The sequence below is a fragment of the Strix aluco genome, chromosome Z (assembly GCF_031877795.1).
Source record: "Strix aluco isolate bStrAlu1 chromosome Z, bStrAlu1.hap1, whole genome shotgun sequence".
Lineage (NCBI taxonomy): Eukaryota > Metazoa > Chordata > Aves > Strigiformes > Strigidae > Strix > Strix aluco.
In genome coordinates this window covers 22,078,021-22,102,037 of record NC_133971.1, presented here as the reverse complement: position 1 = coordinate 22,102,037, position 24,017 = coordinate 22,078,021, and the positions used below count along the sequence as shown (strand labels likewise).

The 24,017-nt window shown below is 45.9% G+C and overlaps 1 protein-coding gene and 1 long non-coding RNA gene across 2 annotated transcripts; one reads left to right on the top strand and one right to left on the bottom strand.

Moving 5' to 3' along the window:
* Positions 1–6,578: 6,578 nt before the first annotated feature.
* LOC141918334 (uncharacterized) lies at positions 6,579–11,726 on the bottom strand. Its single transcript, XR_012621656.1, has 3 exons — positions 11,618–11,726; positions 10,826–11,074; positions 6,579–8,373 (listed from the first exon to the last, which is right to left on the bottom strand). It is a non-coding gene; the product is annotated as an uncharacterized LOC141918334 (long non-coding RNA).
* A 50-nt stretch (positions 11,727–11,776) lies between these two features.
* Positions 11,777–16,654, top strand: TOPORS (TOP1 binding arginine/serine rich protein, E3 ubiquitin ligase). Its single transcript, XM_074812672.1, has 2 exons — positions 11,777–12,017; positions 13,123–16,654. The coding sequence occupies exons 1-2, from the start codon at positions 11,865–11,867 to the stop codon at positions 16,123–16,125; spliced, it is 3,156 nt and encodes a 1,051-aa protein (XP_074668773.1). The 5' UTR covers positions 11,777–11,864; the 3' UTR covers positions 16,126–16,654.
* The last annotated feature ends 7,363 nt before the right edge of the window (positions 16,655–24,017 follow it).

Below are 24,017 nucleotides of genomic sequence, written 5' to 3'. Positions count from 1 at the left end.
TCATGTTATGAGACACAAGGCCTGTGTGGGTTCTCATATGTTGGCTTAATCAGTTTCATACCACAGTAATTCAGTTTGTCCATGCAGGTGTGACAGGAGAAAGGTCTTTAAATAGGTAAGGATTTGTAAACATGGAATATAAAATAGGTGCTATCTTGTGGCTTTTAATTGCCATGTTCTGTGTGCTGCTTGAATGCTTCATTCAAGGCTTTTAATAGTTATAAAAGACATCATCACCTCTGTTAAGAATGAGACTAAATATGATGACTGCTGCACTGTAAGAGCTGTGGCCTCTGTCCTTGTTACTTGCACTTCAAAACTTTTACTTCACTATTTTCAAAGGAAAGTTGCATGTACTTAGCAAAAACCTGACTTCAGTTTGAGTTTTTAAATTTAAATTTGTGGCAAGATGTGCTTAAACTTGTTATAAATGCAGCAAAGTAAGGAACAGGTTTTTTCTAATTCTTTTCAAAGGCATGACTGTGTGTGCTGAGTTGATCATGCCAGGAAAAGGAGTCAAACTTCAGCTGGTGGAGGTGGCCTCATTTTCTTAGAGGTAAGAGGTTTCAGAAGTCTCTTGTCCCCTGTCAGGGACAGGGAGATGTGCCTGATCTAATGCTGACAGTTCTCTACATTCATATGCATACCATCAGTCTTGCTCTTTTTTCATTTGGGCCTTTTACACAATACTATCAGGGAAAGAAGCATTACTTTCAGTGAAAAATGTGTGAAAATGTAAATTATCAGCAGGCTGCAGGCATAGCTTGCTCTCCTCTAAAACTAATTGTAACTCATTTAGCACTTGACATTGTCCATTTAATTCAGCACTGAAGTTTTATACAGGTTTCTAAAGCATCACTTACAGTTTCATTATCTGACTTCAACAGCAAAAGATGACATAGGTGAGCTATGTTTAACTCAAAAGAAGCAATAATAGAACATATGATTATTAAGCAGTAATAGAGGAATCCTGCTAAGCTCTTTCTAAAATTGCTTCCCAAACTAGAGGTATGCATTCTTCCAATAAGTGTTGTGTACTCTTTTCCCGGAAGGAGCCAGTTAGTATTTATTATCAACATTAATGTGGCTGAGAGATATGTTGGCCAGTGCAGTATAAGCAAAGTAGTTTTGAAATGTAATTATGTATCTCTCTTCCTATTGGATAAAGATTTCCTAATCTGAATTTATCTGAAGAAAAATTGACAGAGCAATCAGACTAACTGTGGGTGAATCTTGCACAGAAGACACAACCAGGAGTTTATACCAAGTCTACTGAGATCTGTGTTAAGAAATTGTGTTTTTTATGAGCTTTTACCATTTTGAGAAAATTGAAAATTATATTTATTATCCATTCAAATGAACAGTTAGTGATCTGAGATACAACTGCTTTATAAAGCATATTAAATTACATATTTGTACACAGACTTTGTGCTAATATGTATTAACGTGCCCTGTAGTATCTGGAAAAGCAATGAAATAGTTGTTTCTGAATTCTCAACTCTGTGCTAACATGTGTTGTAAAACCCTTCTTTTTATCCAGAAACAAGGTTTCCTGTGCAATACTATTTTTTTCCTTTTTTTTTTTTTTTTTTTCTGGAAGGGAGAATTAATGGACTATTCAGAAGGAAACAATCTCTGCAAGGAAAGATACAAATCAATCATCTGTGAGTGGCTGATGTCCCCACTTAGTCACTTGTGCTGTGCAGCCTACAGGGGATGGAAGAATACCCCTCTCTGCTGATCTGCTTCATCCTGAGGAAGGCAGTTTGCCATTGCCTGCTGGGTGGAGCTGTCTCCCCTCCTATCCTACCCCTCAGACTAGTATTGTCCCTCTGTCTGTCTTGCTCTCCAGCATACTCCAGGCTCAAAATGAAAGGCAAGGAAAATGTTAGAGGAGAAGAGTCACTGGGGGCAGAGAGAGCACCTGGAGAGACCAGGGACTGACAGAAATGTCAGTGGCTGTAATAACCACCTAGGATTCACAGACTGCTTAAAAGGAGTGCAGAACAAGTATGTGCAAAAGATGAAGTTTGCCCCTTTCTCTGTGAAGTGCAGGTGAGCTGACAGTTGTAAAAAAAATCCACAGAAGTTCTTGAGAAAAAGGGAAAATTTCTCAATGGTTTTGAGAAAATTATTATACTGGTCTTGGGACAGCAGGACGGCTCTCCTGCTACAGACTGCTGGTTCAGGAGCAAAACCTACATAAGCAGTGATAAGCTTATCCTTGCTCCACTTCTGTTGGACCCACTCCTGTGAGAGCTGGATGGCATGATCATGAGCATTTGTGTCCTGGACACACGTAATGCAAAGAGCTCTTCTGCAGATAGAGGCAGATGACTGTAGATTTCAAGGGAACAAATTTATTTCTGCTCTTCCAGTTTATTGTGGTAGTAGCCATCAAATAACTATTGCCTCAAGTTTTTAAACATCAGACTCATCACCTTTCAGTCTGGAGTGGTCCACTGTGACATACAGGAGTTTTTTTGTTAATCTCTACATTCCTCCACTGTCATCCATTTGTAGCCCACGATTCCCATAATGGCTGTGGCTGTGGTTTTAGTAGAGTTTCAGAAGACTTTAGTAAAAAGTATATATTAGCTGTTTTTTTAAAGGCTCTTTAAAACCCTGTCTAGCCTGGAAAGATGCTCTGGCGTGGGGCCCTCAGGAGGACTGCAGTCAATTGCTATCTCTCAGGTTGCTTGTGAGCTCAGCCAACTTTCTCCTCAGCTCCTACTCAGGGAAATAGTCATGACTTTATTTCCCTTCACTTGTTATATTTGCAGCAGTTCTACGTAAGACTGTAAACTCCATGGGATGTGTGCTATCTTTTACAGTTCCACAAAAGCTTGGCTATCTGAGTGTTAGGATTACATGTGCCCCCAACACAACAGTGCTGACAGACCTCCTTGAAGTCATTACCTGCTCCATGCTTTGGATCAAGGCTTAATGAACTGCAGTGGAGGAGGGGTTTATTATTAAGCTGACACTTTCATCACTAGACCAAATCTCTCAGTTCTCTACTGAGGCAAAACCCTTCTTGTTGCAGCTGATAAAATCTGTAGGCTGTGGCTGGATGCTGCATGTCTGAAGTAAAGTATAATCGTTTAATTGACCACCTTTTAGATTGGCATATAACTCCTAATAGGTGCCATCTATCTGCACAGAAATGGAAACAAGGACTGAAATGTTAACTGCTTAGTTTAGTTCTGTTGAGGTGAAACACCCAAACAGCTTCTCTCTATGGAGAGGAGAGCTCAGCATTACCAAGGCAGAGGTTGTTGATTTGAAGTCATGGACTCTCTTCTTTTAATCACTAATGGGATGATAATGGACAAGTGCATTCAGTTGTAAATTTCATACAGTATGTGGTCCACAAGCCTTTGGAATACAAATACTGTAAAAATCCAGTTGGAAGCAGGTTTGCTGCAGTCAGAGACCAGCTGAACTCTCCACACTCAGGGCCCACTGCTCTGTGCAGTATGGTATGTTACAGTACTAGCCCTTCCTGCAGAGATACAGTACTTGGGCAAATCTCATCCCTATGGCCTGATCCTGCAAACAGGGTGTATGGTATGTGATTTAAGATATCAAATTAGAAGGTACCACAAAGAGATACACAAATACTGATTAATAAATAGCAGCCCTGCAAGGATTTTAGTCTGGAGCTTGTTTGTAGCTAGATGGAATTAACTGGCTTTGCGTCCAGATTCTGGAAGTTCAGCATGCGTTTTTGTATGTGAATAGTCCCGTTGAAATCACTGGAAAAAACTCTCAAAGTTGTAGCAAGCTTCATGTCTGCCACTGATCTGAAGCCTACTGCAGATTACGCAGAGTGTGATTTTTTAAAATGGCATGCTTTTATTGACTTTGATGGGATTATTTGCCCCAAGTCATGGTGAGTTGTTTGTATGGACCTGGGATTTAATCTCCTAGGGGAAGTCTCCTTTTCAATTCCTTTCCCTTTTCCTGCACCACAAATTTCTCCTTCTTTCATTAGGCATTCCTACCTGCTGTGAAATATATGGTCCACCCACAGTTACATCTGAAAAATGACAATACGGAACATGGTGTGTTTTCCTGTGCTTGAGAGCCTCTACAGAAACTTGGAGTGACAGCAGGATGACTGATGAAAAAAGATAAGGTATGGTTATCAAGATGCATAGCTAGCAAATTATTTCAGTAGTTTGGGTTTAAATCTTTTTTCCTTTTGGGCTTTATTGCTGTCACTGAGCTTTTGGTTCATGATGAAAAACAATATATATATAGTCTTAATTACAGTTCATCACTTCATTATTTTAGTCATTTTGGTTACTTTTCTACTTGAATCAGCACAGCACAAGGATAGAGTCAAAATATCATTTGGAATAGAGGACTGGGAAAATTACCAAAAATCTAGTATGTTGGGAGGAAATATATTGTTGTATTGACTATAATCAGTAACACCCAAAGTGTGAAGGAAGTAAATGCTTTTCCTATCTGCTGGCAATGTTGTGCTCTCAGCTCCTGTTATAATTTCAAAATAATCCTCATCTGAGTGGAAGAGAATTCCTTCTGCTTTTCCTGGGAGTGACTGTTGTCCTCCTGTTCCTCTGTGTGATGTGCGCCACAGAGGAAGGAAATAAAGGAACTTATTGCAGATGTTTTTCCATCTTACCAAGTCCAAAATTCACTTTCAGAGCAATCCTGTATAGTCACAAAGCTGTACACGGTTAAAAGATTATTGTGACATTCTTATTAGAAATTGCTGTAGCAACAACTTGCCAAATGAGCCGTTAAAAGCAAACAAGACTCACTGAACCACAATAAAATTCATTAAAGGCTGCTTGGGGCAACATATGGTCTTTGAAGGTCTTTATCATTTTAACCATTTGTCTCTTCCAGTATCTGTAGCAGAGCCCTCCACCTCTCTTTTTATCTCATTTCCATGTAAATAGCTGTTTCAAAAACTGCAACTTCCTTTTAGTGACAAGCTCATTTGGTGGTGTGTCACTGTGAAATCGGACGATCTACGGACATGCAGAAACGTGACTTGGGGGGGGGGGAAACCACCTTTTTACTATTAAAGAAAAGGATATGTTCTTTCTGCTTTGGGAACTCTGAGTCTTTTTGGCTCTTGCTTTCCCCCATAAACTCTGAGTACCTCCTTTGAGGCTTAAGTTTCAGAGGTGCTAAACCATTTCTTCTTCAGATGATGAAAAAGGAGGTCAAAAACTGATTCCTGTCAATAGAAGACCCACAATTAGAGCCCACTGTGTGAAATATGAGCAGTAGCTTGCCTGTGCCTTAGAGCATGTGCCAACACTGCCGTCTAGCTTCTGCAAAGGTTTTGTATGCTTTTGCTTTGCTTTAGTTGCTCACATTCATGTGTTACACAGCTTTATTGAGCCTCTGATGGTGAGTCACGGTCCTGTAGCATTGAATTCTGTTCAGATACATGTGTTCCTTCCTGCAGAAACGTTTGAAGTGGTCGCAGCACGGGATGAGTGATGGCAGATGGCTGCAGCAAACAGTAGAGGAGACCTGAAGTGGCAATGCAGCAAGGAAACTCCCTGCCTGTATTTGCAGATAGGGAACTGAAACTTGTCTGTCCAAATTGTTACAGGATTTTTGGCAGCACCACAACTCAGACAAACCCATCCTAAGTCTGCTGAGTGTTTCCAGTCACTGGTAGTGTCCTCAGACAGGGTAGTCTGACATGTCACCTTCCTTTGGGCTCAGTGCTGTCTTCTGCTTTCCTGCAGTTCTCTCTTACCCTTATCTGTCTGTGTCTCATACCATGCATAAATCTTTTTTCCTCTTTCACCACAAAATTTGTAGCTTTTGCTTCTTGGTCTGTGGTGACCTGGGAGCTACTTGTAGTCCTAAGTACTGTCTTTAGGTTTATAATCATTTTATGTCTGGCCACCATTGGGATTTTAAAAGATTGTTACATTTCCATTTACCATGAAATTGTGTGTATTTACCAAAATCTGTATTTATACAGCTTTTAGGTTACAGGTGGTATTGCATAAATAATAGAGAGGATAATGAAAGCATGTAATTATTATTAGCAGGCAAGGGCTCTATTAAACTCTAGTTTGAACTTGTGTAATTCCTCCATTTTCAAACAGCGTCTAATGCAGGAATGAAGTAATTATGTTTCAGCTTCCTTGCTTGTGTAATTTGGGAGAAATTGATTATCATCAATATGTTAAAGTGATTTAAAGCTGAATTTAGCCCACAGTTGCCTGACTAATGATTTTGTTTCCATTTTTGACTGTTTTCAATAGCCTTCATCAAATAACTCAGCTACATTAGTTATCCTTACATATTCTTATCAACCTTATAATTAACATGTATCCATGGGTACTGCCTCATGGTAGTGAGGCAAGGTCATATTTGAGGGAGCATCTTTTGTATCTGTTGAAGCAGCTGTTAGTGTGGCTGCATACCTGGCTGAATCAATTAATCATTTCATTAAATGAAAGTCCTCTTAGCTATGCTAATCAAAAGCATGCTGATCACAATTTTTCCAAACAACCCTCTGAAACCTAAACAAACAAACAAACCACTTCAGGACTAACAAACCAGCCTTGCTCTGATAAATAAGCTATGCTTTATTAAAAAGGATTAAAAAAAAAAAAAAAAGATCTGAGGGAGATTTCATCACCATTATGAATATATTCCTTTAGGGATGATACCATTGGCAAAATAGCCATCTCTGGTGATCTCATCTGAATGGTTAATGCTGCCTAAACATAGTTATTTGCTGTAACATTTTGACTGTGACAGGAAACACATGCTTTATGCTTTCTGCTCTGCACTGCATCTTCGTGGGCAAGGAGAGGATAATGGATGCTGAGCACTGAGTCCAAGTCCTACTTGCGTCATCCCAAAAGCAAGTTGAGGAGGTTTGCATGTGCTTCATGACTTCCATGAGCAAGCACATGAGCACAGGCTGAACAGAGAATTTGAAAGGGGAGGAGAGGTGTAACATATGACATAGGTGATAACACTGCAAGTGAGCAGCTTCAGAGACAGCTTCTTCAGCGAGAGGTAGCTCAGTGTTTTAAGAAATGAGAAAACTGACATCAAAACTGCATAGGAAGTAAATTTTTAATACTGCTATTGATGAAATGCTGAGGTTATATTCCCTTATTTCTAATGACTACATATCTACTAGAGATCTTCTTAAAATACTTTCAATACATGTCTCAGGAGCTTTATCCTGGAGAATGATCCTTATGGCATGTTTTCAAGACAATGCATAACTTCTGGGCAGAAGAATTAGAGTGAAGATTTACTCCAATATGGGAAACTGAGCTGAATCTAAATCTCAAGTTTCTGGGATTTCTCTGGTTACCAGAGCTTCTCGAGTCTATGTTTTATGTGGCACAGCACAGAGACTTCCTGCCGAGGTGACAGTTTCAAATCCTTGGGATGCACATGATTTTAATTCTTGCTTTCCTCAAAGAGCTACTGTTTACTGGGCAAGTAGCGGAGGCAAGCAGAAGGATGAGCCAAAGAGACCAAAGCTGCAAGCTTTGTCCTCACCACTAGACTCGAATGAGGTATTTCTCAACCTCTACAGGGGCTTTGATCCCACTCCCACGTTACCTGGGAGAAAAAAAGTTGCTTCTTGCTGCTGCCATCATCCTGACATGGCTTCAGGCAAACATCAGGATGTGAAGCTGAGGATGTTTCTTAGACCCTTAACACTGACTCCAGCATGGTGCTATGACAGCAGCACAGGAGAAAGAAGAGGGAGAATAGGCAGGGCAGGGCAGAGAAGAAAAAGGTCTTGAGACTCTCAGTTCTCTTAATATCTGCAAGAACATCACACGGTTTTCTCAGTTAGCTAAGGACCATACCATAAAAAGACCAAGTTCTCTTTCTGCCTACTTGCCATCTCTGTGCAAGGTCCTAGTCAGCAGCAGGGACATTCTCAGGCATTTCATCTCTGTTGTGAGCAGTTGTGGGCTCTGCCTTGGGCTTCCAGGGACCAAAGGCAACGGGCAGGTCTCTCTCCTCTGGAGGCTGTTGGAGAGACACCCCTGAACACGCCGAGCAGCAGCCAAACCGAGGGGAGAGAAATTCAGCCCGTGCTGCGACTTCCCTGCAGCCCTGCACAGCTCCGGCCTGCGGTAGCGGCAAGCAGGCTGGGGACCGATGCTGGGGAGTATTTTGCCATCTGGTGGCAGCTTGCAGGTAAACCAGCTCCGTGTGGTGACGAACACTCCCTACCCAGAAGGAACAAAGTTATAATGGGTGATTTCCATCGCGGTGACTGCAAAATGGCACTTGGAAGGTTTGCAGCGGAGCCGAGCAACGCAAAACCCTGCAGTGGCTGATCCCTGCCCACCTGCAGCTCCAGGTGCAAGTCAGTGGTGGTACCTGAAACAAAGGCAGAGAAGCTAACAGTGAGAGGCCACAGTCTGGGGCAGGCTGGAGGTCAGAGACTTTCTAACTGGGCCGGCCAGCTCTGCACCCATCACTCCTGCTCTTGGCGCTGTGCTGCTGGAGGTGCCCAGCTGGCCAGGTGAAAGAGAGCCTGGTGACTGCTTGAACACCACGGTAAGGACAACAACACATCAAAGCTGAGCTCTTACTGCATGGATAGCAAAGGATGATCCAGCTGCTCAGCTTTGGCTCCTAGAATCAGTGGAGAGGTGGAGAGCCTCTCTGCCAGCACAGAAACCTTTGCAGGGGCATGGCTGGGGTCTATGACAATTTTCATGCGTTCACCAGGTGATGCAGCTAACACGGGAGATGCTCAAAAGCCCCAGAAATCAAATAGACAGAGGCTCCTGAACACCTCCTTCCTCCGAGGAGCTGTTTCTGCTGTCCCCAAGAGGGCATTGGCCCTGGTGCCAGGGTGAGCCAGAGAGAGGGCTGGAGGTTGTCCCCTCCTGGAGTCTGTGGGTCCCACTGTCAACAGCTTGGGCACTCCCAGTGCTGCTGCAGCTGCTGCTCAGGAGAATATGAGACCAAGGCCCCTGCATGCTCTCACTCCCACAAAGCTGCCTGTGGGGAAAACCCTTGCCACGGACCAAGCGACCCCAGAAGACGCAAAGGCCCAGGAAGCAGAGGCAGGCCTCTCCAGTGGAAGGCTTTTTCCTGGCTTCTAGAGGTCAGTGGGTGGAATAAGGTGCTGCTGGTCTGTGTGGGCTGTGGGAGAGAGGAGCCACAGGACTTTCGCTCTTCCCAGCTGTGTAGAAAACCAAGACTCAAAACCAGAGCCATTTAACTTCCGGAATTGCTTCTTTTCAGCTCATAAATGAAAATCCCCCAGTGAAGAGCCTGGGGCACCTTCCATCTTCCCATTTTGGTGATTCAGGGAGTTCCAGAGATGGTCTCTCCAAGTGGATCCCACCTTGCCTAAGAGCCAACACATGCACACAACATTTAGGAAGCTGACCAAGTTAGGACAATTCTGGATCAGATCCCTTCTATTGTGCCAGTGATGGGAGTGGTTTAGGGTCTGGGTGCCAGCAAAGGGCACAGGTGACAGTGAGGGTCTCAGCTCCAGCCACTGGGACAGGACCAGTACGTGTGCCCCAGGCACAGCTACTGGAGGAACTGGGATGAGTAAAGCAAGCAAGCTGCGGCACCAGCACGTGAAGCAGGACTGCAGGTGCCCATGTGTCTGGTGCTGCCTGCTGGGGAGCCAAAGTGATTGCATCTCCCACAAACACCAGGGAAAAGTGTTGGGGGTGGGGATGTAACATTTTAACAAACTTCAATGTGGGGTGGCTGGTGAGTAGGAAGCCCTGGGTCCAGGCAGGGTATCAGGCATAGGCTCATGCTGGTATCTGGTGAGATCTGTGGGTGTGGAGCATCCATTGGGTAAACGTGTCAGTGCATGCATGTGCATTTGCTTGTGAGCAGGAAGCTGGACCAGCTGGTGTGTAGGAGCAAGCCAGAGGGCTGAGGGTACAGGGCAGGGTTATCAGATGGACAGAAGAGCTGTGCTGGTACTCAGGGGATCTGTGCTTTCACTAGTAAACTTCAATCCTTACCAGCTGTAGAGGAGAAAAGGGACATGGCTGGCTGTGGTCATGTGTGTTGGGTTTGTGTGTGTGTGACAGGGGTTTTGGTAGCAGGGGAGGGGGCTCCAAGTTTGACCCACCTCTGGCCAAGGCTGAGCCAATTAGGGATGGCAGCTGCACCTCTGTGATAATGTATTTAAGAAGAGAAACCTGGGAGGAAGAATGGGAGTGGTGACATGCCTCTGCAAACACTGAGGTCAGTGGAAGAAAGGAGTTGGGGGGCACACTGGAGCAGATTGCCCCTGCAGCTTGTGGAGCTCCACAGAGGAGCAGATGCTGACCTGCAGCCCAGGGAGGAGCCCATGTCAGAGTAGGTGGCTGTGCCCAAAAATGCCATGACTGAGGGAAGCCCACGCTGGGAGGACTGTGACACACAGGAGGGACCCAGGCTGGATCAGCTCAGGAAGAGCTACAGCCTATGGGAAGGACTCGTCACAGAAGGTTCGTGGAGGACTGTCTCCTGTGGGAGGGACCCCACACTGGAGCAAGGGAAGAGTGTGAGGAGTCCTCCCCCTGAGGAAGGAGCAGCAGGGACAACAGGTGACAAACTGATCTCAATCCTCATCCCCTGTGCCTCTGTGGGGCGGAAGAGGTAGAGAAACTGGGGCAAAGCTGAGTCCAGGAAGAATGGAGCGATGAGGGGAAGGTGTTTTTAAGATGTGGTTATATTTCTTCCTGACCTACTCTGATTGGAAAATTAAGTGGTGGTGGTGTTTAACTGAAATTGATGTTTTCTTCCCTCAACGAGTCTTTTTGCCTGTGACCATAATGGGTGAATCATCCCTCCCCGTTCTTACCTCAATTCTCAAGCCTATTGTTTTGTTTTCTCCTGCCCATCCCTGAGGGGGAAGAAGTGATTGTGCAGCTGCGTGGTGCTCCTCAGTTGTCCTCTGGGCTCAGACCACAACATCATGTTTTGTGTGAGTCCTGGTAGTACTACAGGCAGGTGCTCTGGAAAGCAGCACTTTCTCTGTGACAGTCTGTAGAGCTGGCTGTGTCGGTGTCTCTTTTTGCATATGGGTACGTGTGTCTCTTGCTGATACGTGCTAGTAAATCAGTAAGGAGAGATCATTCACTTTTCTAGTAACTCTCCGTGCTTTATTTACCTCCTCTTTTCCAAGAGCTGTTTATGCTTTATTTGCCCAACTGACTAAAAGGCTCCTTCAGCCTTCCGACGGATCCCTCCGTACCCTCGGAAACAACGCCCAGCTCCCGGCAGAGTCCCCCGGGCTCTGCCATTGTCTACGGCAGCTCCCGGGCCAGGAGGCCGCTCTCCAGTTGCCGCTGGGCAGTCACCCCTGCCCCGTAGAGGACGAAGCCTCAGGAAAGCAGCACCACGGCAGCCAGCAGCTGCGGGACAAAACATTGCGCGCTGGCGGCGGCAGCACCTCCCCGTTACCCACCCCAGGTCCCAGCGTCCGCTGCCTCCACCAAGATGGACACCCAGTCCCGCTCCTCCGCTGCCCCCGGGCGGTAGACCCGCCCTCCGGGCCGGGCGGCCTCAGGCCTTCCCGCCCTCCTCCCCCCCGCCGCGGGCGGCACACTCGGACCTGCCCCCCGCCGCGGTTCCCGCCAGCCCCGGCACGCACCAGGCGGCAGACCGGGCGCAGGTCCCGCCGCCCCGGCGGAACCCTGCCGGCCTCGGCCCCTCCTCGGCCTCCTCCGCTCAGCAGCGCCTGCGCCCGCCGGCGAGACCCGACCGCCGCCGCCGGCGGAAGTGACGCTCAAGCGAGGCGCCCGCGCGCCGCTCCCGGCAGGCAGCGCTTCGGCCCGGCGCTGCCCCGCTGGTGGCGGGGGGCAACGGTTCCCGTGGCAACGCCGCGCCCGCCGCCGCGGATGGCGGAGCCGTTACGGCGCCTGGCGGAGGGCGCCCGCCGCCGCCGCCCGCTGGGGGACGAGCGGCGGGAGACTCCGGGCTCTGGACGCTGCCGGGCGCGCCACAGGCTGAAGGCGGCCCCGGCCCGGGCGGGGAGCGAGGGCCCAGCAGCGGTGAGTTGGAGGGAGGAGCGGCGCCGGAGCCCTTCGGCTGGGCCGGCGGCCCGAGACGAGGCGAGCGGGAGGCGCGGGGGAGGGTGCTGGGCGTGGCGGTGTCCCGCAGCGGGCGGGCGGTGTCGTACCGGAGAGGCGTCAGCCTCTTCCCGCACCCCCCCCCCCCCCCCCCCCCCCGTGACAGCCCGCGCGTCCGTGAGGTTGTACCCCGGTGTGTGCCCGACCGTCCGTGTGTGCGTGTCTCGCTGGCCTGCACGGCAGACTTTGTGCCCGGTGTCCGGTTACGACACGCTCCCGAGCTTGCTGCAAAACATGGGCTACCAAGTTTTGAAGCAGCACGGTAACTTACTTCCGCTGTGTTGTAATGCCTTAAGATAATGCTGATACCAAAAATAACTGCAAAATAGGTGGATTTATTGATAATTACGCTTGACAGCCTGACTAGATAAAAAGGATAAAAAGGTGGCATGTACCCGAGGATGGGCGTAGAAATGACACCTGGCTGTTTCTGCTTCAGTCCTAAAAACAAAGACTAATTTAGGCTGGAAAACTTCCCTGAAGGTTGCTCAGTCCAAGAAACCGTTTGTGGTCCAGCATGAGTGCCCAGCAGAGGCTCGTGCAGATGCTCATGCTTGTGGGCAGGGGGTGCAGGAGCAGGACAGGTCCAGCAGAACAGCAGACACTGATAGTTTAGTTCCAGTGCAATTACTTGTTGTGACTTTTGTCAAAATACGCTCTCATATTTTTCATATGTAAACCCTGGTCTCTTTTGGAAGTGCGTTTCGAAGGATACCACATTAACCATAAATTTACTACATCAAAGCAGTTATGAGTGGGGTGGAAGACAGAGTCCTGCCTGTTACCTTCATGTATGCCAGCATTATTCAAGCTCTGTTTAAAACTTGCAACTCTGAAGAGCCAGATCTCACTGTGAAGAGAAGCCAAGCAAAGTAGTTAGGTCGTGCTGCCTCTTTGTTTGGTGTTCTCTTGGTGCTAACACGGGGTTTTGCAGCCTTGAAGGTGACTGTTACGGGTTTCTGTGTCTAAACTTTAACATTTTTGTCTCTCTGGGATAGCGATGATCTTTTGTGTCTTTCTTTTGTAGAACATGACTTCAGCAGATAAGGAGTTTTCAGAAGATAGCAATTTTTCGCCAAAAGCTGGCACCAGCAAGCTGCCAACAGATGCATCTCCTGACTCTAAATGCCCCATCTGCTTGGATAGATTTGACAATGTTGCGTATCTAGATCGCTGCTTGCACAGGTTCTGTTTCCGCTGTGTCCAGGAGTGGTCAAAAAACAAAGCAGAATGCCCCCTCTGCAAGCAACCCTTTTTTTCCATTTTCCATACAATTCGTGCTGAAGATGACTTTAAAGAGTATATACTCAGCCCGTCAGAAAATAGCTCTTTTGCAAGCCCCGATGGCCGAAGATTTCGTTACCGTACTACCTTAACAGGGGAGCGCCGTGCTGGCAGTTCTCCTTCCCGAAGGACACTGTCACCTCCAGATAATGGGGTATTGTTTGAAGGGTTGTCTAACGAACCAGTGCGGCAGAGAGTTGAAGAGATTCAGCATATGATAAGGAGTCTGGCCTCAAGGAGGCAGGCTAGTGCAGAGGGCATATCTCTGCAGCAGATTCAGGAGGAGGACATGATCAACTTCCGCAGAGCTCTGTACCGCAGCGGTGTGCGTATTCGTAGTATTCAGGATGGTGGCCGCTATAGAGACATTTCAGCAGAGTTTTTCCGCCGCAACCCTGCTTGCCTTCACAGGTTGGTTCCTTGGTTGAAGCGAGAACTTACAGTCCTGCTTGGTGCCCACGGATCTTTGGTTAATATTGTGCAGCACGTAATTATGAGTAATGTGACTAGGTATGATCTGGAAAGTCAGGCCTTTGCTGACGATCTAAAGCCGTTTTTGCTGAATCGGACTGAACACTTCTTACATGAATTCATCAGTTTTGCCCGTTGTCCTTTTAACTTAGAAGCATATGATCAACACGCCAATTATGACTGTCCTGCACCATCATATGATGAAGGAAGCCACTCAGACTCATCAATTATTACAATATCTCCAGATATGGCATATTCTCAAGGGCCAGATAACAGTTTGTCTGTGACTGGTCTTGGTCAGGCCCCCTGGGACGATGAAACTCCGGGGCCTTCCTATTCTATTTCAGAAGAGGCTCGTGCAACCATAGCTTCTCCTCTGGAGACGTCAGAAAGTTCTGATGAGGGCTCTGCTACACAGAGTCGAAGAACCAAACTGCAAACTCAGTTACAGGCTAATGCTGATTTGAACAACAGTGACTCTTCCTCGGACAATTGTGTTATTGTTGGGTATGTTAAGCCATTAGCTGAGAGGACACCAGAAGTGGTTGAGCTGTCCTCAGACACTGAGGAGTCCATCAAGGAAGAGAAAAGGGAAGATGTGAAGAAACAGCAACCAATCCAGTGTCGCAGCTGGAGTGATAGTGAACCAAGCAGGAGTTTATCACCATGTTCCCCCACGTATAAGGAGGATGTAGGTAGTTGTAGAAGCTGCTTATCTCCTGCAGTTGAGAAGACAGAGTCAAAAGATGATGAGAAGAACAAATGTAAAGTAAAAGATCTGTCTCCACGGGACTTGAGCTGGAGCCCCTCTCTGGGGAGTGACACAGTATGCTCCCCTTGGAATCACAGACTGTCTAGAAAGGGAAAGTCCAGGAGCCCACAATCCTGTTCACGGAACAGTCGCAGTCATGGCCATCGGTCTAGGAGGGAGCATCGTAGCAAAAGCCAACTTAGAAGGAGACAATCGAGAAGCAGAGATAGTAGCAAACATAGGAGCAAAAGAAGCAGCAGGCGATCGAGGGCTCATGACACCAGAGAGTCTCTAAAAAGCCAGAGAGGCTCGCTAAGTCGTGAGAGCACTCCATCCAGAGAAGTAAGCAGATCACGATCACGTAGCAAAGGCCATGGCAAAAGGAGATCAAGAAGCAGAGACAGTGATCGTTATTATGTAAGAGACAATTATCAAAGTAGATGCCAGTGGAGCTATGCTTTCTGTAGTCAAAAGGTGTTCAGAGATGACAGTGAATCCTCTGGCAGGAGGAGGACTCAGCCTAATGCCCTCTATTCAAGGCAATCTGAGAGTCCAGAATACAGGATACGATCATTTATTGAAAGGAGAGATCCGCGTAGCCAGAGGGGACTCCGTGAGAGACACTATTACTGTTATGAAAAATGCAGGTCAAGGAGTCGATCAAGCAACAGGTCAAGGACCCCTTCTGGAGGAACTGACAGAATGAAAAGTGAAAAGCCTGGTGGAAAAAGGAAGTACAAAACTCGCCACTTGGAAAATGCATCCATGGAGAGCACAAGTCTAGAGAGAGAAAATGAACCCAAGAAAACTTCCTCAAAATTCACTGACTGCTTCAAAAATGAAGATAGCCTTTCAGACAATCGAGCAAGCAGTGAGACAAAGCGTAAGAAAAAGAAGAAAAAGGTGAGGAGTCCAAGTGTGGAGATAGTCTATGAAGGAAAAGCAACAGACACTGCAAGGCATCTTAAAAAGAAAAAGAAAAAGCATAAGAAAAAACACCGGAAACATCACATGAGTAACTCGGCACATTCTTCTCCAGTTGTGATTACAATTGATAGTGATAGTAGCAAGGAGCCAGAAAGTACTGAACGTGACAGCAGTATTACTTGGACAGGCACAACTCAGATAAATGAGAGGGAAAACGAGTCTCCATCTTCTTTTCTGAGAAAGACAGGATGTGAAGATGTTTACAGAGTTGGTGAAAAAACTGGAGAAGCAGCCAAAAAGTGCAATATTCCCACCAGAAGGGGAGGCTTAGATGGTGGCATTAGAAATGCTGATGTTGAAATTCGAGAAACAGCAGCTGATCAGGGTCTTACCATAGCGAGTACCAGGAGTAACACCCCTCGCACAGAAACTATAACCAGCTACATTCAAGAAGCACCAGCAGCGCCTTCCAGTCAACTGCCTTCCCCCAGGACTTCCTTCCTAGAGTGTCCAGAGAGACAACCATTGATACTAAGACTGCCAAAGACACTTGTCAACAGATCCTCTTGGTTTGATTTCCCAGAAGAAAAAATGTAGCGCACTTTCCATGGAACGCTTTTTAAAATTATTAATTTAACTTTTTTCCCATTGAGAACAAAAACAGCTGATGTGATTCGTGTATGCTACAAGATGTCTGGGAAATGTGTAAAACCTTTGAATGCGTATGCACTTTTGAGTCAAAGAAGATAGAATATTACTAGTACTGAAATTTTCTCAGAAGACTGTTTGGAAGTTCTGATTTCATAAAGCCATCCTGTATTCTTGTAGTATGTAAAATATATCCATGGACTATTTCAAAGTTTTGCTTTAAAACAAATGACAAAAATGAAGCCCAAATCAAAAGCCAGAAAATGGATAGTATGGTGATTGCTCTTCTTAGACAAAGGAAGAATTGCTTAGTTCATAAATTGTTCAGGCTGAATTCTACCATTATTTTAGTCTATTTGGTTTAAGCTAAGAAGTAGTCAGTTACTTCTATATACATCTTCAACAGGACTTCCAGTAACCTAAGTGGGCTATGTCAAAATCTAAATAAAGCAATAAGACTTTTTTTAAAAAAAATGAATTTAAATGTGTGGACTGTGTACTTTGCGAACAGAACATCTATCTTTCCATTTTGAGTGTCTTACCAACACAGACCATGGGATGTTTGTGCTGTCGGGAGTACTTCATGTTGGAAGGGACCTCTAGAGGTCAGGAGGTCCCAGCATCCACTGAAACCAGGAACAACTTTGATCAGATTGTTCGGGATTTGTTCAGTTTTGAATATTCCTAAAGTTAGATAGCCTCTCTGTGCTATCCCTTCTAATGGTTGAGTATTCCTCTGGGAAATGTTGAGTTTTTTTCAGATCTCTTTTGTTTTTCCCTTGTTGCAGCCTGTGCCTTCTACCTCACGTCCTATTGCTGTGCAGCTATCGAGGAGGAGCCTGTTTGCCCCTTTTCTGTGCCTTGCCACCACATCCGTGAAGGCATCCGTCTTGTCTGTAGCTTTGGCAATAGAGCGGCTCCTCCTGACCTCCTTGCTTTAGACAATGTTTGCCCAGCTTGGCTCACCCTAGGTGTCTTGCTTCATGTGTGTGCAAGGCACAGGGCTCAGGCAGGGTCTTGTTTTCAGGGTTTGGGCCTTCTCTGTGTGCGCAGCAGTAGCTCTCAGGGCTGAAGCAGGAAATTGCCTTCTGCCTCTCCTGTGTTACTGCCTCCATGAGTGGTGGGTTTGACCTTGTCTGGTTGCCTGCCAGATAGACACCAAGCTGCTCTGTCACTTCCCCTTCACAGGATGGGGGGGAAAACATGGCGGGAAAGCTTATGGGTTGAGATAAGGACAGGGAGATCAGTTAACCATTACTGTCACAGGCCAAATAGTCAGAGGCAATTTAATTTATTGCCAATTAAAAGTTGAATAGGATGATGAGAAACAATGACAAAATAAACTGCCCTTCTCAGGCTCAACTTCACTCCTTCATTCCTGACTCTTCTACTGTCTCCTCCCGAGCAGTTGCAGGGGGGTGGGGAATGGGTGTTGCAGTCAGTCCATAACACTCTGCCTCTGCTGCTCTTTCCTCCTTGCACTGTTCCTCTGCTCTAGCGTGGGCCCTTTCCCTGGGGTGCAGTCCTTCAGGAACAGACTGCTCCAGTGTGGGTCCCCCACGGGGTCACAAGTCCTGCCAGCAAACCTGCTCCTGTGTGGGGTCCTAAACACAAGCTGCAGCTCCTGCCAGGAGCCTGCTTCTGCATGGGGTCTCCACGGGCTGTACCTTCCTTCAGTGCGTCTCCATCTGCTCTGGTGTGGGCTCCTCCCCGGGCTGCAGGTGGACAGCTTCACCATGGACCTTCACGGGCTGCAGGGGCACAGCTGCCTCACCATGGGCTGCACCACGGGCTGTGGGGGAATCTCTGCTCTGAAGCATGGCCTCCTCCGCCTCCTCCTTCTCTGACCTGCAGAGCTGTTTCTTTCATGTTTTTCCTACTCCTCTCACAGCTGTCCTGCAGAAATTTTTACCCTTTCTTCAATGTATTTTCACCAGCATGGCTGTTGGGCTCAGCTGTGTCCCGTGGTGGGTCTGTTTTGGATCCAGCTGGAACCGTTTGTGCCTGGTACAGGGCAGCCCCTGTTTCTTCCTGCAACCCTGCAGCGCCCCTGGCTACCTAAACCTTGCCAGTACACCCTGGCCTGACAGATGTGGATCCCACATGTCATCTGTTAGTTGATTATGTGTGTAAAGATAATGATGAGCATATCTGACAGCACTGAAGACTTGGTATCTAAACCCCAAAGTGAGTCATTTCAGCAAGCTATTGAACATGTGTTGCAGTCTCCTTTATCACCTCCCAGGCATGGTGATTTCATAACCATTAGTGTACAACTAAGTCTTCAATCCTGATGAATAATATGTCTGGTCGCTCATCAAAGACATGTGAACCAGTACGTCTGGCAATATTTACCATTTATCTTTTGAAAACCTGTAGCACTCAAAGATTAGGTGTCCAGCATATTATGCACAGAACAAGCCTGAACTAAGTGACAAGCTGCTGTCCAAGGCATTAAGATCGCAATGAAGATCATAGGAGCGAAGAGATGTAGAGCTGTGCCGTAGCATTTTTTAAGATCATTCACCTGGTGAGTGTAGTTGGGATAATAACAGTTTGATCCTTGACTACCTACATGAACAAGATCACACAACTCCTTCAAACTACAGGACTTTGTGCTTTGAAATGGTAGTCATTTCTTCTCCATCAGCTGAGGCATAAAAAATGTACATATGTATGTATGTGCTTGCACACCTGTGCAGATTTATGGGGAGAAGCAGGGAGAGTGATAGAGAGAGAGTGCACAAGTGAGCTGTCAGATGCCTGTTGTACTGTGAAAGAGCAGAGCAGAAAAGCAAAGGCAGATACTGTGCATCTCCTGCATGCACATTTAGTTTTTTGGACATACAGGAAAGACCTAAAAGAAGGAAGGAAAAAAACCCCACTGAATGGGTTGGCATCCTGTAAGATTTATGAACTGCTAAATTTAGAAAAGTCATTTTGCTGTTTCTGGTGTATTGCAGGCTCTTGTGCTTGAGTCAGTAAGAAAAAACACAAGTCACTTCCTCTGTGAGAGCATGTACAAGTAACATAAAATAGGCTCAATTAATCTTTTTAACCACTGAATTCACTCTGGATAAACAAAGTGTGTATCAAATGATATGCCATAGAAAGGTAATCAGCCTTATAAAATGCTTCTCTTCACAGCTCTGCTTTTCTCATTATTGTATTGCAAATAGTTTTCTGAAAGGAAAAACTGTTCAAGCAAAATGTTAAACAGCATTCATTCATCATTTTCCTGCACGGACCATGCAGCAGCCTGCTGGATCTCAGAATGTATGGTCATCATGAAGCTTGTATTGAACTGTTTGTCTTTTTTTGTTCCTTCTTTTTCTCCGGTGGTGTTCCTTTGTGACTGGTAATTTCCAGCACTCTTGCTTGAATTGGCACAGGTGAAAACTGCAGAAACCACACAGATAATTAAATACAATGGATCATCACAAGCTAGTGATAGGGCTGTGTTCTGGTACTGTACAGGTGATCTCTACTGCTTTACTTGTAGCCAAGAAACCAGTGACTTTGGGCTGAGGCATTATTGAGTGGAAATAGATTTTATTAATCCCTTGTATTGTTTATTTTTTGCAAGAACAAAAGAGGAAATCTCTACAGTTCATTTTTCATGGCAAGTTATATGTTTGGCACAGAAATAACTCAATAAGGCTCTTTGGCTTTTGCTATGGAGTGGGTCATAGTAAACAATTAGACTAAATTGTGCCTTACAGCCTAAGAAAAGGGGGGGAATAAAATTATGAAGATAAAGAGTTCAGCCACAAAGCAGAACCTCATGTTGTTTAATGACAAGGTTTTTTGTGCTGGCATCTCGATTTCAGAGTGTGAGAGATTATGTTTGTCATTACACACTAGGTGCTGTTGCTGCCTTTAAAATTAATGCAAGAGTTCCAGCACTCTGAAGTGTTATTAAAGACCATCAATTTATTATATTTTCATTCTAACTTTTCTATTGCTTTATGTGAGCTTTCATATTTGCTATCAGATTTACATGGCTGTATGTATTTTATTACACTTTACAGCTGGCTAAACTAGGTTAGGGTGATTATCCTGGGAATATTAATAAACCTTGTTTTAACAAGCCAAAATTTATACTATTGTCAGAAGTTAATTGCACTGTTGCTTTCTTTTTGTACAGGATTACTGATTGCTACAGGGCAATGGTGGAAAACAACACTGATGTACAATGCATAAGAGAACAGCTTTATTCGGATGCTAATAGCTGGCACCACAATGAAGATCGCCAAAGAATAATCAATATCACAAAATACTCATACCATGTCATATAGGTGAAACAGGTGAATAATGATGCCATCTCCCACACGCACTGAACAGACATGTTGAAATAGTATGCAGCATATTATCTGTGTGGTAATGACTGCTGCCAGTGTGATACTTTCTTTTAACAATGCCTCGTTGACACCAATTAGAGATTATAATTTTCAGTGCCACTTCCATATATAGTTAGTTCCTCCAGCAATATTAATGTAATTTAGAAATGAAGGTCAGCCCTTGCCCATACAGTACTACTCTGTGATAGCAACACAGTTGTTCTGAGTAATCGTGTTTAACCAGATCCCTGCCATCTTTAGCATACTTTCTGGGTGTGCTTTCTCCTTGCCCCACGTCCTCAGGCTGCTGGATTTCTAAACTCAAAGAACATATGTCTTGTCTGGAGTGAATTTGGATCAGGTGTGGGTATATATGAGGGTGTAGATGTAGGAACCACATTTCTTTCCTTAAGCACAGCATGGGACAACTAGATGCATTTGGGTACCTTCCTAAAAAAAGTGGCCTAGAGAGCCAAGGTTTTAAAGGTTTAAGTGGATTTAGGATGAATGATGACCTCATGTTTAAATGACTACCTTGGCCTATTTCGCATGTTTGAGGGTTCATCACATCAATATGGCACTGTTTCATGTGATACTAGGTGGATATATGTGGCAGGTGCACCCGCCCAATGAAAATAGGGCTTCTTGGCTGCTGAAGTGTAGCAGCTCCTGATTGCCTTTGTTCTCAGGGCTTCACGGTAATTGGGGCCTTTGGCCAATGGGAGCCACTATTGTCTACAGGTCAGATTCAGCCTGGGTATAAATGGGAGTCCCCTGGGGCAGCCATTTTGAGCTCGTCCCCTGGAGCAGCATGCTGCGGTCAAGGACTCTCTGCTTGGGTCAGGACGCTGCCCAAGGAAACTCCTCGAGGTGACTTGGGTCAGGACGCTGCCCTGAGCAGGTCCTCAAGGTTGAGAGCCCTCACTTGTTAAGTGAGCGATAGAGCGTTTTGGGTTGCTGTTAAACCCTAGGGAGTGGGGCTTTGTTCTGTGTTTTGGGTTGCTTAAACCCTAACGAGTTGTGCTTTGTTCGGTGTTTAGGGTTGTTGTTAAACCCTAGGAAGTTGTTTTGTTCTCCTCTCACAGACATTTGGACCTGTAATTTATGGAGAGCTAGTTAATTGTGTTAATAAAAAAAATTTAATTTTTGGTGGTTGGGTGGTTATTTGAGAGCCTCTATAACAAGTTGGTGTAGTTGGCAGGATGTTGATAAAGGAGTTGCTACAGAAGTCTAGTTGTGTCCTTCTTCCCCAGATGTACAATGGGTGAAGGAGAAGTGGTTTGATCTCGTGGCAGTTGTGAGAAAGTTGAAATAAAGCTGGGGAAGTTGGTAGAATAGCGGAAGTGAAGGAAAAGTGTGCGCCATTTTAGGTGCCTGCTTGATTCAGGTGCAGGATTATTTTGTAGTAGTGGAGAAAGATACCTTAGAGGAGTGGTTGGAAATTGATTATTTGAAGACAGAACTGTTATGAGAAAGAGAGAGAAGGTGGTTATTAGAAAAAAAAATTGAAATTATGTTGGCACTAGCAAAAAATTCTCCTAGTGTTGTTCAGATTTGAAAGTTAACTACAAGTTTAGATCTTGAGGAGTGGGATGCAGATATTTGGGGAGAGTCTGATGAAAGTGGCTCAGAGGAAATAAAGGGATTGGAGGAAAGACATGTGCGACCTCTCATTAAAACAGAAAGGCATACAGGTCCACAAGGTGGGAACCCCTGAACCACTGTCTGTACAACCCCCTGGACGGGACCCGAGTTTACTGAACTTCAGGTTAAATATTAGCATAAGCCGGGTGAAACTGAAACTGAGTATTTGTGGAGAGTTCCTTTAATGGGGAGGGATTGAATTCTGTTGAGTGATCATGAGGCGGAAGGCTTCTGGGGTCCTGGTGTGTTTTTAAGTGATGGACCAGCGGTTAACCAGTCAATAACATCTCGAGTGGCTTACTGGGCTGGGGCTGTGGACCCTAAGGAGAGGGGTGGAACCTGTTACTATTAAGGTGAAGGGACTGTCAGAGCTGGCAGAAGGAGTACAGAAGGCGGCTGGTATTCAGGCGATGGGTGAGAGGGGGCGGTGCGGAATATCGCTTGCTGTGCTGGTGGATCCCAGCCACCTTAAAGCTCTTATTAGAAGGCTCCCGGATGCCTTAAAGATACATGTCCAGTCCCTCAGAGAAAGGGTGCAAAGAGCTATTGAATGCAACCAGCGAAACCCCCCCCGGCCCTCGTGTGCACATGTTAACATGGGCAGAAGTGTTACATGATCTGGTTGCTGATGGGCGAGAGATGGGCTGGACTGACCCAGGTGGGGGCCAAGATGGAAGCCAGAGGGTTCGGCCAGTTTGTCGGAAACTCCCCCCCGAGCAGCCTCATTATAGAGAGTTTAAACCGCCCTGGGATAAGTCAGGTCGATTTTATGATTCAGGAAGGAATCATCTTTGGCAGAAGGCGTTGGCACTGGGGGTACCCCGGGCAATATTATATGGGTAGTCTACTGCTAATATCTTGAAGTTCGTGCAATTGTTGGAAGGCAGAACTCGAGAACAAAGGAAAAATATTAGGATTTGATGGTTTGGCAGGTAAACAGTGGTGTTTACCAGACGGAAGTGTGGAGTTTTGCAGTTAGGGGGACGGAAGTTACCTGTGTGTCTCAATATCCATTGCCAACTGCTGCCAAACAGAGTATTTTTGAGGTGATTAATGATACTGAAAAAAGATTATAAATAGTACACATTGCTTTATAATTCTCCGGTGTGACCAATCCCCAAACCAAGAAAAAGGTGGCAATTAACAGTCAATTATGGGCGGCTGAATGCCCATCCAGGCGATTTGTCAGCTGCAGGACCTGGCTGGGCTGGGCGCGGCCTGCAGGAGCCGCCCGCCAGGTCTGGGACAGGCTCTTTGTGGTGCCTTTGCAGGAAGAAAACAGAGATGGCTTTGCTCCCCCGTGGGACGGTGTGCCATTCCCATTTGCATGTCTTGTCCGGGGATATCGGCACTCTCCGACAGTTGCTTGCTATGCACTGGCTCAAAAGCTTGCTAAAACCACGCCTGGAGAAGGGGTTAAGATCTCTGGAAAACCCCCCCCCCCCTGCTGTGGTAGTCGGGCAGTGAGAAACTGCGAGGAAGTTCTATGTGCAGTGAGATCATTATTGCCACACACGGCAGATAGAGAAGGAAACACCCAAATCAGTTTAATCAGGTAACAGGAGTCACTTTACTGCCGGGGTGTTCCAGGAGTGGGCACACAAGAAATACAGTGGGTTTGCACACCCCATTCTATCCTCAGGCTAATGGGCATTGTCAACATGCTTGGGAAGCCTTAGAGAAAGGTAGAAAAACTCACCGTATTAATGCCCAATAGATAATTGCTAATTTTTAACTTGATGCCTGAGTTCTGATCCGAGGCCTAGTTCTGTTGTTTTTGTTAAGATCTTGAAGGAGCAGATGACTTCAACATCCTGGTTGGCAATGGTGATCCATATGGACAATCGAGACTTGGAT

What these genes read in the sequence shown, in the direction of transcription:
- TOPORS (XM_074812672.1), top strand. Translation starts at nt 11,865, where the DNA reads ATGGCGGAGCCGTTACGGCGCCTGGCGGAGGGCGCCCGCCGCCGCCGC. An exon ending in GGAGCGAGGGCCCAGCAGCG is followed by an intron (nt 12,018 to 13,122) that starts GTGAGTTGGAGG and finishes TTTCTTTTGTAG; the next exon opens with AACATGACTTCAGCAGATAA.